Source organism: Camponotus vicinus, unplaced genomic scaffold, assembly GCF_025532165.1.
Source record: "Camponotus vicinus isolate PSW18456_S1 unplaced genomic scaffold, iyCamVici1.0 SCAF_1, whole genome shotgun sequence".
Lineage (NCBI taxonomy): Eukaryota > Metazoa > Arthropoda > Insecta > Hymenoptera > Formicidae > Camponotus > Camponotus vicinus.
In genome coordinates this window covers 20872501-20893548 of record NW_028141945.1, presented here as the reverse complement: position 1 = coordinate 20893548, position 21048 = coordinate 20872501, and the positions used below count along the sequence as shown (strand labels likewise).

The 21048-nt window shown below is 28.8% G+C and overlaps 1 protein-coding gene across 1 annotated transcript; it reads left to right on the top strand.

The window, feature by feature from the left end:
* The first annotated feature begins 1960 nt into the window (after positions 1-1960).
* Positions 1961-4668, top strand: LOC145971219 (guanine deaminase-like). The gene is made up of 9 exons (XM_083098642.1): positions 1961-2052; positions 2331-2465; positions 2596-2847; positions 3032-3250; positions 3399-3506; positions 3573-3677; positions 3813-3978; positions 4112-4258; positions 4375-4668. The coding sequence occupies exons 2-9, from the start codon at positions 2367-2369 to the stop codon at positions 4572-4574; spliced, it is 1296 nt and encodes a 431-aa protein (XP_082954768.1). The 5' UTR covers positions 1961-2052; positions 2331-2366; the 3' UTR covers positions 4575-4668.
* The last annotated feature ends 16380 nt before the right edge of the window (positions 4669-21048 follow it).

Below are 21048 nucleotides of genomic sequence, written 5' to 3'. Positions count from 1 at the left end.
TTAAAAATTAAGAACAATGTAAATATAAAAAAATAATAATTGTATCTTTAAGGCCTATTTGATTATAATTTCGATTTCTTTATAATATCATTAGCGATTGTGAAATAAATCATGTTGTAATCATAGAATTTGCAATTCATAATTAGAAAATAGAATTCGAGAATATTTTTGATATTTATTACACATTCTTTTATCTGATTTTAATCATGAAGCATGAACATGTGGCTCTTGAACATGTGAATAGTTTGACAAAATCTTTTAAAACACGACATAGAATTTCTTATGTTAAAGTATGGTGATCCTAGAGATATATTTGGCATGTGCCAATTATCGATAATGCTGCATCGTGTTGCATCCCGAAAACACACACACACACACACACACTTGTACAATAGAAACAATAAACTAATTTGCAATATAACTGGGGCTTATTTAATCAGCGAACCCGACCGACTCCGACGGCTGTCCGAGTGCAGTTCGACCGGGGAAAAAGAAAAGTATAAACGTTACAGAGATATTGAAAATAAGAATATTAAAAATGTTACATAGTGTCTGTAGGAATATCACTTGAAGATTTTTATGTGCTATATTGAATATTTTAATGGTATGATCACATAATTCTTCAAAATAATTCCTCCCGGGCTTTGTGTTAATACTTTAATCGCATTTTCACCAGTTGTTTGAATGTTAAAATGTATCTAATTATTCTTTGCCGGATGGGGCACAGTGTAAGCGCATATTTTTGCCAAGACTCCAGAGAAAATGGATTATAGATTACAGAAAAGAAATTATTAATAAAATTTAATGTGTGCTTATTATTTTGTTCATAAAATCGAAATAATTTCGATGTATTATTGTACTATTGATTTATTATGTAAGAAAGTGCATTTCCTAAAATATGTCTCTCGTCGACGAAAACGAAAGTTTCGTATGTTTCATTATATTGTTTCAGTGGTGATATATTAAAAAAATACTGCACAATGTCTCGGCAAGTTTTTACCGGCTCTCATTCATGCAGATGAAAATGGAGACGTGATCTTTAAGGAGAGTGTTACAATACTTGTCGAGGATGGCAAGGTATTTAACATATTTCATTTATTATTTTTACTATTTTTTTGTTTTATTAATAACTCGTAGATAAAATAATAGCAATATTTTCATTAACATCTGTATTATACAATATTCAGATTATTGATGTTACGGAAAATCCAGACCAACAGAAGATCATCAGATTCAAATTTTGATTTTTAATTTTATAAATATTTTAACAACGGTTGAAGTTTTTCGAAAGGGCTATGATATAAAAGTTATTATTAAGTTCACTATCGATAGAGCGATTCCAAAGAACATCTAATTTGAAAAAGAGAAATTATAGTTGGTAATATGCAAACCAAGAACATTCAAGGTCCCTTAAGATCACCCCTATATATGTATCCTTATTTGTCTTACAATTTTGATAATGGATATTTTTCTCTATCTCTAGTCGTTTTTAAGAAAAATAAACTTCTTATCAGATTCACCTTATATATGTTCTCTTCATTCTTTTTTCAATAATATACGATACTATTAATTTTTCAAATATTGTACCTTTTGATGTTCTGTCGATCTCCTTACTTTCGTCCCGACCGAATTTATACCCTCTATCAGTATCTGGGGTATAAATAATCTTGTAATTGTCGCGATTATCTTTCGGGGGAGATAATAGATCGCGCCGAAGATGTGTTTTGTGACCTCCGTAAGGTCGAAAAAAAGTACATAATCACAATACATGTATCAGATATTGTGCGTAAAAAATGCAATGTAATGTTTTTAGATTAAATCAGCTGTTTTGTTATCGTTTTTTTATATCGCCAATAATCCCTGCCGCAATAATCATATGCTGTGATAACGCACGTATAAATATCTCGTTAAATAATTTCGTTATTTAAAGATTAAAGCACCTTATAGCTGAGTAGTTTGTGAAAGAGAAGTGATATTGTATTTAATATTATATTTGAAGATATTGGGAATTTTTACTTGCACTTTACTTGAATTTAAATTACACATGTATATGTACGTTTTTTTATAGAATTAAAATTATTTGCACAATTCTTTTTCTTATTATTATGATAGAGTACATAATAATGTAAAAAGTATATGATGATAATATAAGAAATAAAGCGTAATTTATAGTTTTCTTATTGAAAAGTAAATTTTATGGCAGTTGTACTAAAATTGTAAAAAGATAATAGAAAATATATAGAGATAATATAGAAATAAAAAGAAACATTTTAGAAATATTTAAAAAATTTTGAAAAGGGCAGTGTACATGTTTCATCATATTGTTCCAGTGGTGATTGTATATATTAAAACAGTAGTTCGACACAATGGTTCGACAAATTTTTACTGGTTCTATGATTCATGCAGATGAAAATGCAGAAGTAATTTTTAAGGAGAGTGTTACGATTCTTGTCGAGGATGGCAAGGTATTTAATTATTAACATATTCCATATATTACTTCTACTATTTTTTTGTTTTGTTAGTAACTCATCTAATATAGATAATATGTAAAACAATAGAAATCTTTATTAACTATCTGTGTTATACAATATTTAGATTATTGATGTTACGGAAAATCCAGATCAACAGAAAATAGATGATTTTCACGCAGACGAAGTTAATAATTTATCACCAGGACAATTTATAGTTCCTGGATTTATCGATGGCCATATACACGCAGTGCAGTTTCCGAATCTTGGATTGGGTTACGATAAAACTCTCTTCGACTGGCTGGAAGCCTATACTTTTCCATTGGAAAGGCAGTATACTGATCAACAATTTGCAGAAAAAGTGTTTGATATAGTTGTGGTATGTAAAACAAATCTTCAAACATAATATTATCTAAAAGCAATACTTATATAGTAATTTAAAATAATACTATAATAAAATAATGTTATAATTAATATATAAAGTATATTATTATAAAATAATAATTGTATTTGACCTAAAAAAGATCCTTATCTTTTCATTATTATTTTAATTGTTATTGCAGAGACGAACTTTACAAACTGGTACAACAACAGCATGTTATTTTTCATGTCTGTATACCGAGGCATCTGTGATTCTCGCAGAGAAGTGTTCACAGTTTGGTCAACGGGCTTTCGTCGGAAAAGCAAACATAAACGTTCCACGGGATGATGGATATTACGAAAGCACGGAAAAATCAATCGAGACTACTAAGGCCTTTATAGAAGCTGTCGAACAAATAGGAGTAAATGCAAATTTATATCTTATTTCCTGCACATTATGATGAGATATTAGTTTTCTAGTTATATATACATATGGATAAAAAATTTTACATTAAAACATAATCATGCAAACAAAAGATATGTCATACTACTCAAATTACTTACTTGTAGAATCCCCTTGTGAGACCAATTATCACGCCAAGACAGGCATTAAAGTGCGACATGGAATTAATGCAAGAGCTGGCAAAGATTGCTAAAGAAAAAGATTTACATATACAGGTATATTACACTTGTCTAATATTCACCACACATTAGTATCTATTCAACTTGATTTTCATTCTGTAGAGTCACATTAATGAAACTAAGGATGAGGTAAAAAGAATAAAAGAAGTATTTGGAGACACCACATGCACTGCAGTTTATGATTCCGCTGGTCTTCTTACCAACAAGGTAAGACTTAATTTTGTTTCGTCCTATTAAATAGGTTGTGAAAGAATCGATATTATACATATTATTCTTATACATAATAGAGGTGTTTCAATTAAATATATGTTTATAATATACATTTAATATTTTTTTTTACAGACAATATTAGCACACGGAATCTACCTTGAGGATAGTGAACTTAACACGCTTGCGAAACGAGGAACAGCTATAATTCACTGTCCGTCTTCGAATATAAATTTGAAAAGCGGTCTTTGCGATGTGCGGAGATTAAAAGCTAATAATATCGATGTTGGCCTTGGAACAGGTACTGCAAATATTTTATCTTGCAAAAATTTTATATTAATAATGACATTTTTTTATAATATATAAAATTCAATGTAACAACTAATCGACATAATGTTCATTATTACGTTAATAATGAATGTATCTCCTCTCAGATGTTTCTGCTGGATCAAGTTACAGCATCTTGGATGAAATGGGATCGGTTTTGCAGGTATCAAATTCTCTATTTCTAACGGGACACGATAATGTACCATTTGATTACAAAGATGCCTTCTTTATGGCAACATTAGGAGGTGCTAAAGGTAAAGTTCGAGTATTGCCATATAGAAACGATAATTATCGTGTAAAATATATCTTTTTATATAAAAATATATACTATAATTTTCAATCTAACTAATTGTATATTGACTGTGTTTAGCGCTTTCGATTGAAGACAAAGTTGGTAATTTCATGCCAGGCAAAGAATTTGATGCTCTCGTCATAGATTTGAACGCAGAAAACAGTTTGTTAGACAACTTCACAGATTACACACTCGAGGAAAATCTTCAAAGATTTATATATTCGGGGAATGATCGTAATATAGTATCAGTTTATGTAAAAGGTAGAAAAGTTAAATAAAAAGATTTTATTTCGTAAGATGTTACTTTTGCACTGTTACAATTAAACATCAATTCAGTAATATAAATAAACTGTTGAATAAATTATAAAATGATCCTATTGTTGTATTTTATAAACAAATTTATAAATATTTTGTAACAATATTTTAAAGATTAAAATTAAATGAATGCATTCTAAGTATCTTAATAATCACCTTAATATATTGAATATCTTTTACGATTGAAGTTGCAAGTTTCTGTTAGCGATCGAGTTCGATTATTCTTAAGATCCTTGTAATATTCTTTTAAAAATATACTTACTGTTAACAAAATAAAGAAAAGGTACGCGTCCTTTTTGGAAACATCGGACATAACGTTTGCATAAGAAACACGATCAGAATCTTCTTCCGTGACTTTACAAGAGAAAAAAGTAAGTACATATTTGAGAAATTTTTCGTCCTTTCACATATATTATAATAACAAAATAATACTGTTCGTCATATTTCTTTTTATATTTGCGTGAAAACTCGCGTTAGTATTATTTATTACTAATCTCGCGCATTTATATAGCATACGCGTTACATGTTATATAGCTTTTAATCCGAATATTTCGCGAATTCTTGCGTTCGATTTTCATATACATCATGTCGTGTAGACAGTTATCGACATTATTGTATCACGATCATTTATTGGGCGGCATCTTTTTAAGTCCTGCTACGAATGTCGCATAGATTTGCGTTTTATCGAATATTGTCACGTAGATCGATAACATGGGAAATATACTTCTCGTGGAGAAGGGAGGGGAGGTCAGACGTGTCTATACGCCTATTTGGTCCAACGAATAATTGTTAGAAAACAATATTCGTGGACTAGAAATGTATGTGAGATGGCTGGATCGGGAATCGAATCCGAGTCTTTCGTTTTCCGGGCAACTGCTCTAGTCAACTGAGCTTTCCGGACCTCTCCGGACACTTAATGCTACTTTTAACACAGTGATATGCGATTCCCGAGCGATATTGGTATCTCGCTCGATGGATGCAATGCCGATTGTCATGGAGGATCCCTGAAAGGTCGCTCGCTGTGGCTTTTATCGGAAAAGTAAACATGAATGTTCCACGGGACGATGGATATTATGAAAATACGGCAAAATCAACTTCGAGTACTAAAACGCTTATATAAAGCTTAAAAGGAAAATCATCAATTTATATGAAGGCTCTGTAATAATATAATAATTTTCTAGTTATATATAAAAAATTTTTAATTAATATATAATCACGTAAAAAAATATTATTCAAAACATCTTGTAGGATTCTCTTGTGAGACCGATTATTACACCAAGATGTGTATTGAGTTGCGATACGGAATTAATGCAATCTGGCAACGATTGCTAAAGAAAATGATTCCAAAGATTTATATATTCTAGGAATGATCATAATATATTATCAGGTTATGTAAAAGGTAGAAAAGTTAAATAAAAACATTTTATTTTATAACATATTACTTTTGCACTGTTTCAATTAAACATTAATTCAATAATGTAAATAAGCTGTTGAATAAATTATAAAATCCTTCTATTTTTGTATTTTATAAACAAATTTATAAATACTCTGTAATAATATTTTGAAGATTAAAATTAAAAATGAATGCATTAATTCTTCGTTTTTCTTATAATAATTTTATTAATAAGTATCTTAATAATCACCTTAATATGTTGAATATCTTTTACGGTTGAAGTTGCATGTTCCTTATTATGTTAGCGATCGAGTTCAATTATTCTTAAGATCCTTGTAATATTCTTTTAAAAATATACTTACTGTTAACAAAATAAAGGAAAGATACGCGTCCTTTTTGGAAACATCGGACGTAACGTTTTTGCATAAGAAGCACGATCAGAATCTTCTTCCGTGACTTTACAAGAGATAGAAGTAAGTACATATTTGAGAAATTTTTTGTCCTTTCACATACATTATAATAACAAAATAATACTGTTCGTCATATTTCTTTTTATATTTATATTCACGTGAAAACTCGCGTTAGTATTATTACTAATCTCGCGCATTTATATAGCTCTTAATCATACACGTTACATGTTATAAAGCTCTTAATCCGAATATTTCGCGACTTCTTCCGCTCGATTTTCATATATATTATATCAGGTAGACAATTGTCGACATCATTGTATCACGATCTTTTATTGTGCGGCATCTTTTTAAGTCCCGCTACGAATGTCGCATAGATTCGCGATTTATCGAATATTGTCATGTAGATCGAGAGCGAAATTATCTACGAAAAATTAGACCGATAACATTATGAAAGGTGTCTTTTATTAAGCTGAAAGTGTCTTATAATTTTGTCTCGTTTTCTCTCGTTCGAACGATTGCATAAAGTTCGATCCGTTTTGATCCAATAATATACAATTGCGCTAGTCACACCGATTGCACATTACTGTTTTCATTATTTATACAAGATGAGTCTGATAAAAGTTCCATTTTTCTCGAAAACAGTTGGAGATAGAAAAAAGTATCTATTTTCAAAATTGTAAGACAAATAGTGGCACATATTATTGTGTCTTTGAGGGATCTTGAATGTCTTTGGTTTCTATATTACTATAATTTTCATTTCCAATGTTTCCAAACAAATGAATAGATAGAGATAGTCCTGCATTATATTTGCAAGATCATCCAAATTCAAATTTTGATTCTTAATTTTGTATATATATCTTGATAACGGTTGACTTTTCGAAGGCTTTGATATAACAGTTATTAAGCTCACTATCGATGGAGTGATTCAAAAGTACATCTTATTTAAAAAAGAGAAATTATAGTTGGCAATATATAATATAGTTGGAAACACCAAGAACACGTTCAAGGATTAAGATCACCACTATATATATAAACTTTTTATCAGACTCATCTTATATATGTTCTATTTTTTTATTTTTTAATAATATACGATACTGTTAATTTTTCAAATATTGCCTATTTATATTTTTGATATTCTCGATCTCCTCACACTTTCGTCCCGACCGAATTCCTTTTACCAGTATCGAGGTCCAATAATCTTGTAATTGTCACGATTATTTGTGGATTAATTGTGGAGATTATGAATCGCGTCGAAGATGTCGTGTGGCCCCCGTAAAAAAAATACATAATCACAATATATATATCGGATATGTATATAATCAAATCAGCTGTTTTTTAACATTACCATTTTCTACATCATCAATAATTTCTGCCGCAATAGTCACATCTTGTCAAACACACATATTATAAATATTTTATTAAATAACTTTATTATTAAAAGACTGAAGCACTCTATAACTGAATAGTTTGCGAAAAAAGCTGAGTAATATTATATTTGAAATTAATGAAAATTGTTATATTTAAAATATATATAGTATATACATGTATGTTCTTTTATGTAGGAATAATATTATTTGCACAATTATTTATTTTTTTTATTATAGAGTGTATAATGAATGGAAATATAAGAAAAAATCCGTTATTTATAGTTTTCTTATTGAAAAATTAATTTTATTGTAGTCATATTAGAAAGATTATCTACAGATAAAGAGAAATATTTTAAAACTTCTGCTAATAATAACATATTTCATTATATTGTTCCAGTGATGTATATATTCAAAAAATACTATACAACGTTGCGGCAAAAGTTTATCGGCCCTATGATACTTTACATCCCCATGTAACATGGGAAATATCCTTCTCGTGGAGAAGGGAGGGGAGATTAGACGTATCTATACGACCATTTAGTCCAATGAATAATTGTTAGAAAACAATATTCGTGGACTAGAAATATATGTGAGGTGGCTGGATCGGGAATCGAACTCGAGTCTTTCCGGGCAACTGCTCTAACCAACTGAGCTATCCGGACCTCACACCTAATGCTGCTTTTAACACAGTGATATGCAACTCCCGAGCGATGTTGGTATCTCGCTCGATGGATGCAATGCCGATTGCCACGGAGGATCCCTGAAAGGTCGCTCGCTGTGGTTTTCATTGGAAAAGTAAACATGAATGTTCCACGGGACGATGAATATTATGAAAGTACGACAAAATCAACTTGGAGTACTAAAACCCTTATACAAAGCTTAAAAGGAAAATCATCAATTGAGGGACCCTGTATTAATATAATAATTTTCTAGTTATATGTAAAAAATTTTACATTAATATATCCATCTATAAAAAAGGCGTGTTACGCTGATTCTAGAAATATCCTGAATGTATTGTTGCCGTTTTGTCGTAGCACTGATTGGTCCTTTCGTAATCATTGTGATGCATGCTTCATAGTGTTAGCGATTGACATGCAAAAATCAATGGAAACTTACGAATCGTCAAAAATACTCGAATTTTGCTCTTCGTGCGTTACCGCTTCAACTTCGTCATTAAACGGAAATATGGCAGCAATGATTTACAAACAATGCATGTTGTCACATCAATGGCACATTTCATTCAATTACTCATTCAATGTCTTTGACTGATATATGCATTTAATACACCAATTTTGTGTATACGTTTGAATTTTATTAAATTTTATTATCCTCGAGTTAGAAAAATTACTTTATTCCTATCTTATTTTATTCTGAGTTTATAATAGGAAAATTCTTATATGTTTATGAATAATTTTTATATATCACATGCACGTGTAATTTAATTATACTACATACTTAATCTAATAACTATATGAAATATAAAAGTATATGCATGAATTGTTACCATTTAGATTGTGAATATAAATTTATTGCACGGAATAACGAGATAAAATAACAATGTTCATTAAAATAAAATTTGAATATTTATCTATTGCCAAAATATAAGTTTATTTAATTAAATAAGCAATATTATATACGCATATAAATTCAAATTAATTGTTTTGATCGTGTTTAAAAATTAAAATATCGAAGATTAATCATTGAAAAGTAATAATTTATTATTAGATATTGTATTAGAGAATTACATATTTTTACGAAAAATTTTTCATAAATTTCATTTATCATTAATAATGAAGTGGATACTTACATCTTGCGTATCTCTTGTGAGTTTTTCATTATTAGTTATTCGCTATCAGTATTACGAATCTTATTATGAAGACTTATAAAATAGAAGACTTATAAAATATAAATCTCAATGAATCATAGATTGAAAAATTTTGTGACAAAAAATATGTAATTTTGACGTACATACTCCATAATATATTTAATATTTTCAAATATTTTAATCGATTCAAAGGAAATATGTGATGTCAATAATAATGATTGATATTACTACTTATTATATTACCAATAATAATGTTTTTTCAAAGTGTATCAAAAAATGTATCATATTACACAGTACATATTACATAATTATACTTTAAAGTTATTTAAAAAAAAGAGATTTTTTTAGAAATATATATATATATACATATATAACATATATATGTACATATATGTATACATGTTTGCTGCCATTTTGTATTGATTGTTAAAATCAGGTAGTGAAAGTTTCTTATATATAATTATCAATTTTGTAAGAAACTTTGAGCCAAAAGAAATGTATTCAAAACGTGATTAAAAAATTAATGTTTCAAATAATAATGGACATTAAAAATAATTTTGTAATATATATGTGTGTGTGTGTGTGTGTGTGTATGTGTGTGTGTATCACATAATAATTATAAATATATATATGTCTATACGTAATTAATCATAATAATTAAAAAATTTAAATTTAAATATGTACGATGTTAACAAAGATAATGATTAATCATAGAGTTTTCATAATGTTAGTAAGTATAAGATTAATATCTACAAAAGGACTCGTAAACATTTTTTTGAATAATAACTTATAATAAATCATTAAGAGATAATTTTTTATCGAAAAGAAACAGAGTATCTATAATTTTCCTTATAAAAGAATTAGTGGAATAATGCTTTTTATAATATTAAGCTGTAATTAAATGTTAAATTAATCTTTTATCCGCCATAATAAAATATCATATATAATGCCAATAATATAAATAATGTAAGAAGCATATATAATTATACGGGAATATTTTATATTTATATACGCAAAAAATATACTGAACCAAAAACTGAACACAAATTTTCAACCCAATATCTTTTTGTCGACATCGCATCTGACAGTTCCAGTTTCTACGTCCATTGATCCAGAATGATGATTAGATTCTTGTGCACTTCCTGTGCATATATTCTTGTGCACTTCCTGTATATTTAAATATATGTATATATATACAGGGTGAGCCATTTTAATTAACGCACGCAATTATTTCGGAAACAAAGCATTTTAGAGAAAAATGTTTCAGACAAAAGTTTTATGGTTTCGAGGGGGCCATAAGATGGTATCATTGGTTTGACCTTGAAGAGTTATTTGAAGGTCACATGAAGGTCACCTTCAATTTCTTAAATGGAACCTACTATTTATCATTGCATATTCTTGTAGCTTATCTCGAGAGCTTTCCAAAACACTATAATTAAGTACCTTTTCGTTAAGTACTTTTTGAGTTATGAGGCTTGAAATAATTTCTTAATTTTACATAAACCGTAAAATATCTTGTAAAATATTCATTTTTCGATTATCTTATCTTAATACTTTTATGTACAAAATAATGAGAGGAATCAATTGGTGTAAAGAAAACACATAGTTGTTTTTAAGAAAAAATATGGAATTGTTAATTGCAAATTATATATTTTTTCTTCAAAACAACTATGTGTTTTCTTTACACCAGTTGATTCCTCTCATTATTTTGTACGTAAAAGTATTAAGGTAAGATAATCGAAAAATGAATATTTTACAAGATATTTTACGGTTTATGTAAAATTAAGATATTATTTTAAGCCTCATAACTCGAAAAGTACTCAATGAAATAATACTTTATTATAGTGTTTTGGAAAGCTCTCGAGATAAGCTACAAGAATATGCAATGACAAATAGTAGATTCCATTTAAGAAATTGAAGGTGACCTTCATGTGACCTTCAAATAACTCTTCAAGGTCAAACCAATGATACCATCTTATGGCCCCCTCGAAACCATAAAACTTTTGTCTGAAACATTTTTCTCTAAAATGCTTTGTTTCCGAAATAATTGCGTGCGTTAATTAAAATGGCTCAGCCTGTATATAAAAGCTACCAAAAAAGTGTGCAAACAGTCAATGTTTTACCATTTTGTGACGAATGCTTGATGTTTTTAGAAGAATTAATTTCTTTTTTAGACTATTGTAAAAATACTATTATATTCAAGATAGTCTTATCATTTGTAAATGATGTAACGTACTCTGAGCAAGCAGCCCATGCAATTTGCATTTTCCGTTGTTAGAATTTAGGCTATTAATCTTCTAAATTCCTATAATGAAAAATTAATTATAAAATTGTAAAAAATTAACTTATTATATTAAGATTTATATTCTCTTATCACTGAGAGTAAATGAAAGAAATGTATAACATATGTATAAATATAATAAGATTAAAATAATGATATCTTACACAAGGAACTTCTAGATATGAGAAACTTAATTAAAAGAAATAGAGGAGGAGGAGGAGGAGGAGGGGGAGGGGGAGGGGGAGGGAGGGGGAGGAGGAGGATGATGAGTAAAATAAAAATCGATGATAATGATGAGTAAAATATAAATCGATGATGATGATGATGATGAGTAAAATATAAATCGATGATGATGATGATGATGATGAGTAAAATAAAAATCGATGATGATGATGATGATGAGTAAAATATAAATCGATGATGATGATGATGATGAGTAAAATATAAATCGATGATGATGATGATGAGTAAAATATAAATCGATGATGATGATGATGATAAGATAAAAATCGATGAGTAAAATAAAAATTGATAATTAAAATAAAACTCAATTATGATGCGTAATATAAAAATCGAAGATTAAATTAAATATCGTTAAATAAAATAAAAATCGATGAGTAAATTAAAAATTGATATTTAAAATAAAACTCAATGATGATGCGTAATATAAAAATCGATGATTAAATTAAATATCGTTAAGTAAAATAAAAATCGATGATGATGAGTAAAATAAAATTCGATGATGATGATGATGATGATGATGATGATGATGAGTAAAATATAAATCGATGATGATGATGATGAGTAAAATATAAATCGATGATGATGATGATGATAAGATAAAAATCGATGAGTAAAATAAAAATTGATAATTAAAATAAAACTCAATTATGATGCGTAATATAAAAATAGATGATTAAATTAAATATCGTTAAGTAAAATAAAAATCGATGATGATGATGATGATGATGATGATGATAATGATGAGTAAAATATAAAACGATGATGATGTTGAGTAAAATATAAATCGATGATGATGATAAGATAAAAATCGATGAGTAAAATAAAAATTGATAATTAAAATAAAACTCAATGATGATGCGTAATATAAAAATCGATGATTAAATTAAATATCGTTAAGTAAAATAAAAATCGATGATGATGAGTAAAATAAAAATCGATGATGATGATGATGATGATGATTTTTAACAATTTAAAAGTTTGAATTTTAATAGTTTATTTAAATTATAATTTTAATAACTAACCCATAATTTTATTATATAATATATATAATTTTTTTATATTTGCATTTAAAATTTCAAAAATTAAATTTCAATACTTAATTTACAAATTTTATTTATATATAATATCTGTTGAATTATTAATATTTATTTAGGTAAATATATATATATTTCAAGTAACATATAAATATTAATCTGTGCGTGTTCGGTATATATTTTTATTCTTAACCCTTTCACTACGGCGGTTCGCTCCGCCGTAGTGCCGCCATTAAACGAGTCCCCGCGCCAAAAGTGTGTACATTGCGCGTGGACAGTCTTTGGCGTTCGGGTTTACGATTTACCTGAACAACGCCGCTTTAACATGCTTTTGGAAGAAATGGGACTTTTCTTTAAAACAAGATATTAATAATTTCTACATAAACAATAATTGTTTTAAGTAAAACATAATTAATATATATTATGTAATATAAATTAACATATATATAACAATAATTTGACGTATTCGAACTTTTTTATTTTAAAGTTTCTAATATTCTCGTTAACTGACTATTGCTGTATGATACTCAAAACTGATTCAAAAAATGGAAGACGAATAAATACAGTGTGTTTTCGAGAAAACTCCGGTTCTCGAGAAAAACTCCGGTTCGTGAGTTTTCGAGAAAACTGATTCGAATCATATGATTTATTTTTTCCGTCAAATAATTTGCGCGACGATTGCAAAAGGTGCTACTATCCACAAACTAGTTCGCGAATGCCGCCGGCTCTATAGCCGGCTCTATAGCCGGCGCTCGTCTCTGCGGGTCACATCGTGGATGTCGGCTATAGCCGGCGTTCGTCTCCGCGAACTACTTTGTGGATGCCGGCTATAGCCGGCGTTAGGAGCGAAAGGGTTAAAGTATTATAAAAATATTAAATTTTATAAGTTGATACTCAATCTAGAAAGTAATAATTTTTTTGTTTGTTTATTTTAATAGTATATATTTTAAATATTAGTATATATACATTCCGAAAATTATACGCACGCGCGTATGTGTATATATATATATATATATATATATATATATATATATATTTGTATTAGCATATATATTTATTAATTAATATATTTATTGATATATTTTCATTTTGTAAAATGCCAAAACGTAAAATACATCGCACTTTAGAAGAAGAAGAGGAATTTCAACAACTATGTTCCGAAAGGAAAGCAAAAAATCAATATCGTCGTAATCAAATTATGAAAGAAAATAAATTATAATATCAAAATCAGTTGATTACAAAAATCACACTATTTGTGTTGCTGGTACATCACATAACAATCATGTAATAATAGAATTAGATAAAGAAATAATTGGACAAAATTTTAAAAATATTAAATCAGTACGTCATACTTCTGTAAAACGTCAATCTCGTTATCACGGCAGAAAAATCAACCTTACCTAAATATTGATAATATAATGTCAATTAATAATGTCGTTGAATATTATATTGGATCTATGGATGTGTCATGTGTTCATTGCAATGCAAAACATTTTGCATCTGAAAGAATATCTAATAAAGGAAATTCATTTCATGATTGTTGTAATCATGGTGCTGTACATTTGCAATCATTGCCTAAACTTCCTCAATTTCTTCATTCCTTATTCGATGGAACTCATATAAAATCTAATAATTTTTTTCAACATATTCGTAGTTATAACAGTTCATTTTCGTTTGCATCATTTAACGCTAATTTAATTAATTTTCAAGATAGACGACCTGGTCCATATTGTTTCAAGGTACAAGGACAAATTTATTATCAAATTAATACAACATTATATGCTGAACAGAATGAAAGTCCTACTTATGGCCAACTTTTTATTGTAGATTTTAATGAGGCGATTAATCATCGACTTAATAAAAAATCACATTTAGATTTGGAAATTGTACAAAACCTTGAACGTATAATGCGGGAAATTAATGTATTTGCTCAATCTTATCAAATGATGGGTGAAGAATTAGAAAATCAAAAGCGTTTAGAAATAGAATCTGGTAAATTTTTACCGGAGTTACAATTATTATTTACTTTAAAACCAGGTATGGATCGACGTCGATATAATGCTCAAAGAACTAATGAAATTGCTGCAGTTTTTTATACAACTGCTAAAGGAGAAATTCCAGAATCATACGTTACAATACGTAATAGGAATACTAAAATTCTTTAAAAAGTTAGTATTATGGACCCAAATGTTGAACCATGGATATATCTATTATTTTATCCATATGGCACTCAAGGATGGCACCGTTATTTGACAAAATTAAATAGTGATAAACAAATAACTAGAGGACAGTATATTAAATATCGTATGGCTATTCGTGATGAATTTAATGTTTTTTTATTAGGTCGTCGCCTATTTCAGCAATGGCTTGTAGACAGTTACGTAAAAATGGAAAAAGATAGAATTGATTATTGCAAAAATCATCAAAAAGAATTACGTACTGAAACATATCAAGGTTTAAGAGATTATTTACAAACTACGGCAAATAATTTAAATGGACGCATTGGAAAAATGGTTATACTTCCTTCCACGTTTATTGGATCACCGCGTAATATGTTACAAAATTATCAAGATGCAATGGCAATTGTTAGTAAATTTGGTAAACCAGATCTTTTTATTACTATGACTTGTAATCCAAATTGGCGAGAAATCGAAGAAAATTTTTTGCCAGGTCAACAAGCTGCTGATAGACCTGATATTTGTGCTCGAGTTTTTAATATTAAGAAAGATTATTTAATTGATTTAATCGTTAAGCAAAAATTTTTTGGTGAAGTAGCATTTGTGTACGTTATTGAATTTCAAAAACGTGGTTTACCACATATTCATATGTTGATTACTTTAAAGTATAATTTTAAAATAACAACTCCACAAATTGTTGATAAATATATTTCTGCTGAAATTCCGGATCCATGCGAGAATCGTATTTTACATGATATAGTCATGAGACATATGATTCATGGACCTTGTGGTAATTGGTGTTTAATAGATGGACGATGTTCAAAACATTATCCGAAACCATTTTTAGAACAAAATAAAATGGATAAAGAGGCTTATCCTCTTTATCGTCGACGAAATAATAATAAAAATTTTGAACGTCCTGGAGGATATATAGTTGATAATCGTCATGTTGTTCCACATTGTCCTATTTTTCAATTATATTTAATTGTCATATAAATGTTGAAGTGGTTTCAAGTATAAAATCAGTTAAATATCTGTACAAATATATTTATAAAGGACATGATGTTGCTACTATAACTATTGAACCAATAATAGAAAATGTAACTATTGATCATGATGAGATACACAATTATATTGAAGCTCGTTATGTTGGACCTGTAGAGGCCAGTTGGCGTATTCTTGGTAAGAAATTACAAGATAAAAGTCATGCAATAATGCGATTGCCAGTCCATCTCCCTAATGAACAAAATATTATAATTGAAAATGAAAACATTGACGAAGTAATGATTTCTGCTTTAAACCAAGTTACTATGTTAATAGATTATTTTGCATTAAACTTACGTGATGAAGAAGCAAAACAGTATTTATATATAGAAATTCCACAATATTATACATTTAAGAAAGAAAAAATTAATGGTAAAAATATATCTTGTTGGGTTAAACGTAAAAATCATTATAATTGTATAGGACGAATATATTCCGTTAATCCAACACAAACAGAATTATTTCACTTACGATTATTACTACTCACAGTAAGGGGAGCTACAAGTTTTAATGATTTAAGAACTGTAAATGGTGAATTTTATCAATCATTTTCAGCAGCATGTTTAGCTTTAGGTTTGATTGAAGATGATGATGAATGGAAGCGAGCTATGAATGAAGCTGTTGAATGGATGATGCCGCGTCAACTTCGTAGATTATTTGTACGTATATTACTACATTGTCAGCCATTACATCCTGAAGAGTTGTGGAAAAATTTTAAAGTAGCAATGTCTGAAGATTATGTTCGACATCTTGGTATGTTACAAGGACAAAATAAAGCATATGCACAAATTAATAATATGCTTCATAGTGAAGGTAAAAGTTTTGCTGATTTTCCTCAAATGCAACAGTTAATAGAAGATGTTGTAGAGGAAGATTATATGACACTTGAAGAAGCTATGGAAATAGGTAATAAACAATACAAACAATTAAATAACAAACAAAAAGAGATAATCGATATATTATTAAATAAATTAGAGAATAATAACAATCATAATAATTGTTTTTATATTGATGGCCCGGGTGGATCAGGTAAAACATTTATATACACAACTATTTATCATTTAGCTAGAATTAGAAACAAACACATGTGTACAATGACTTTTACGGGTATTGCAGCAACATTACTACCTATGGGAAAAACAGTTCATAAGTTATTTGGATTACCGGTTCCATTACTTGCTGATTCATCATCAGCTATTAAAATTCAGTTCAAAAGAAGCTCAATATTTAAAAGAAACTGATATTTTTATTTGGGATGAAGCTCCAATGGCACCACGATATGCTTTAGAAATTATGGATCGAACATTGCGTGATATTATGAATAATGATTTTCCTTTTGGTGGAAAAATAATTTTATTAGGTGGTGATTTTAGACAACTTTTACCTATTAACATACATGCTACTCGAAATGAAATTGTAAATCTTTCTATTAAGTTTAGTTCTGTTTGGAGACATTTTGTAAAATTCTCTTTAACGCAAAACATGCGAGTTTTTCCAGAAGAAATTGAATTTACAAAATTTTTACTAGATACTGGAGATGGTACATTAAATGATTCCAATGATAATATACAAATTCCTGAATGTTGTATAGCACCTATTGATGCTAATATTGTGGAAGACATATATGGTGATTTAATACGAAAAAAGGAATTTGTTAAAATGTCTAAATGCGATACTTTCTGCAAGAAATATTGATGTAGACGAAATCAATAAAAAAGTTGTAGAATTATTAGATATAGCTAATGAACGAATTTACACAAGCGTAGATAGTGCTGTAAATAATGATAATGGTGATATAGGTGAAGCTTTGTTACCGGAATATTTAAATAGTTTGTCTCCATCATCTCTTCCTCCTCATGAATTGCGTTTAAGACCACATTGTATCATTATGTTAATTAGAAATTTAAGTATCAATGAAGGTCTTTGTAATGGTACTAGATTAATGATTATAGAACTTGCAGATTATTTATTAAAGTGTAAAATTTTAACAGGTGACAAAGCAGGAGATATTGTATTTTTGAATCGTATAACATTATATAGTGAAAATTTATATCCTTTTACTTTTTCTAGAAGACAATTTCCAATAAAATTAGCTTTTGCTATGACAATTAATAAATCACAAGGGCAGACGTTTGATAGAATTGGATTAGATCTTCGCAAAGATGTTTTTAATCACGGACAACTTTATGTTGCTTTTTCACGAGTTCGTTCTTGGCAAGCATTAAAAGTTTACCTTGGTAATCAAAGAAAAAATAGAGATGTTAAAAATTATGTATATAAAGAAATATACGATTAAATATACGATTATTTTTTATAGTGCCCATTATACATTTAAAATTAATAAATAATTATTTATATTATACATATGTATATATTTAATAATATTTATAATATAAATAATTATAATAGATTATTATAAATTTATATTTATAATATTCTCATTTTTTATTTAGATATAATATCAAATTAATAAATTATGTTAATCATGTAAGAAATAAAAGGCGCGCGCGTAGCGCGCGCCTGTAGTGTTCTAGTAATCACAAAAAAAATATGTCATATTATTCAAAACATTTTGTAGGACCGTGGGACTTGTCGAACCCGATCCCTTAATAAGACCGATTATTACTCCTAGATGTGGACTTAGTTGCAATATGAAATTGATGCAACAACTGGCGAAGATTGCTAGAGAAAATGATTTACATCATCATTTTCTCTCTTTCTTGACAAGAAATTCTCGGTGGTTTGCCATTGCCTTCCGAGAGAGGCGAACGAGATACAATTTTTCGATTCTACCGAGAATCGAATACGAGACCTTTGGCTTTGTAGACTAGTGTGCTGCCTACTGTGCCACGCTTCGCCCAATGATTTACATATACACAGGTATACTTATGCAATATTCATCACAAATTAATATCAATTCAACTTGTTTTTCATTCTCTGTAGAGTCTCATCGCCGAAACTGAAAAAAGCGACATAAAAGCAATGAAAGAAAAATTCGGAGAACTGACATACACATATGTTTACGAAACTACTGGTCTTCTTACCAACAAGATAAAATTTAATTTTGCTTTGTCAATCTATGAAGTAAGTTATATAAAAGAATCGATATTATTATAATTATTATATAAAATTTTTGTACGGAAGGCCAGTCGGAAGCCAGCATGCACGCGAATACCTCCACTGGCACTTATTTGGTTAACGAGCGACCTTTCAGGGATCCTCCATAGCAATCAGCATTGCATCCCTCGAGTGAGATTCCAACATCGCTCTGGAGTCGCATATCACTGTGTTAAAAAGCAGCATTAGGTGTGAGGTCTGGATAGATCAGTGGTCTAGAGCAGTTACCCGGAAAGCGAAAGACTCGGGTTCGATTCCCGATCCAGCCACTTGCGCCTCACATATTTTTCTAGTTTGCGAATATTGTTTTTTAGCAATTATTCGTTAGGCTGAAAAATGTGTGAATGCTCTCTCCACAGGATATGCGTCAATGCCGTTGCCACGGATAGATTCTGTCGCTCGTTGATCAAATGGGCGTAAAGACACGTCCGACCTCCTCCCACATACATCCCTATCTTTCTCTGGATCTCATTATATATAATGTATATAATGTATTATTTTCATATACAATAGAGATGTTCCGATTAAATGTATGTTTATTGTATATATTTATAATAATTTTGTTACAGATAATATTAGCACATGAAATCTATCTTGAGGAAATTAACACGCTTGCGAATCGAGGAACATCTATAATTCATTGTCCATCTTCAAATATAAATCTGAAAAGAGCGGTCTTTGCGATGTGCGGAGATTAAAGGCTAATAATATCAACGTTGACCTTGGAACAGGTACTGCAAATATCTTATCTTGCAAAAATTTTATATAATAATTATAATAATATTTTGAAGATTAAAATTAAATGAATATATTGATTCTTCATTTTTCTTTTAATAATTTTATTAATAAGTATCTTAATAATCACCTTAATATATTGAATATCTTTTACGATTGAAGTTGCATGTTCCTTATTATGTTAATGATCGAGTTCAATTATTCTTAAGATCCTTGTAATATTCTTTTAAAAATATACTTACTGCTAACAAAATAAAGAATAAGATACGCCGCCTTTTTTGAAACATCGAACATAACGTTTGCATAAGAAGCACGATCAGAATTTTCTTCCGTGACTTCACATACAAGAGAAAGAAGTGAGTACATATTTGAGAAATTTTTTTTCCTTTTACATATAATAAAATAATACTTTTCGTTCAGCCATACGAGATGTTTAAAAAACCGGCATTCTTATATATGAGAAATTTTATCACTTTTCAAAATGTCTTATCAAATTTCACGTGTTAAAGTGTCGTGTGTTCATGTTTTATGATTAAAAATTATTATGATTAAGAATAATTTAAATAATTAAGAAATATTAGTTGTATTTTTAAGTCCTATTTGATTATAATGCGATTTCTGTTTTCTTTATACTGTTAGTAGCGATTGTAAAATCAAATTTAATAATCCCTGATAGAAATTGCGTTATAATAAAATAGAATTTGATAGTGATTCGATGTGATTGATATTTATTACACATTCTTGATTTTAACACGTGGATAGTTTAACAAGATTTTATGAAACATGACAAAATTTCTTATGTTAAGGTATG

Excerpts from the sequence above, each read along its gene's own strand:
- LOC145971219 (XM_083098642.1), top strand. The coding sequence starts at position 2,367 with ATGGTTCGACAAATTTTTACTGGTTCTATGATTCATGCAGATGAAAAT. Across the intron at positions 3,507-3,572 it reads AAAAAGATTTACATATACAG|AGTCACATTAATGAAACTAA; the intron begins GTATATTACACT and ends TTCATTCTGTAG. Across the intron at positions 4,259-4,374 it reads AACATTAGGAGGTGCTAAAG|CGCTTTCGATTGAAGACAAA; the intron begins GTAAAGTTCGAG and ends GACTGTGTTTAG.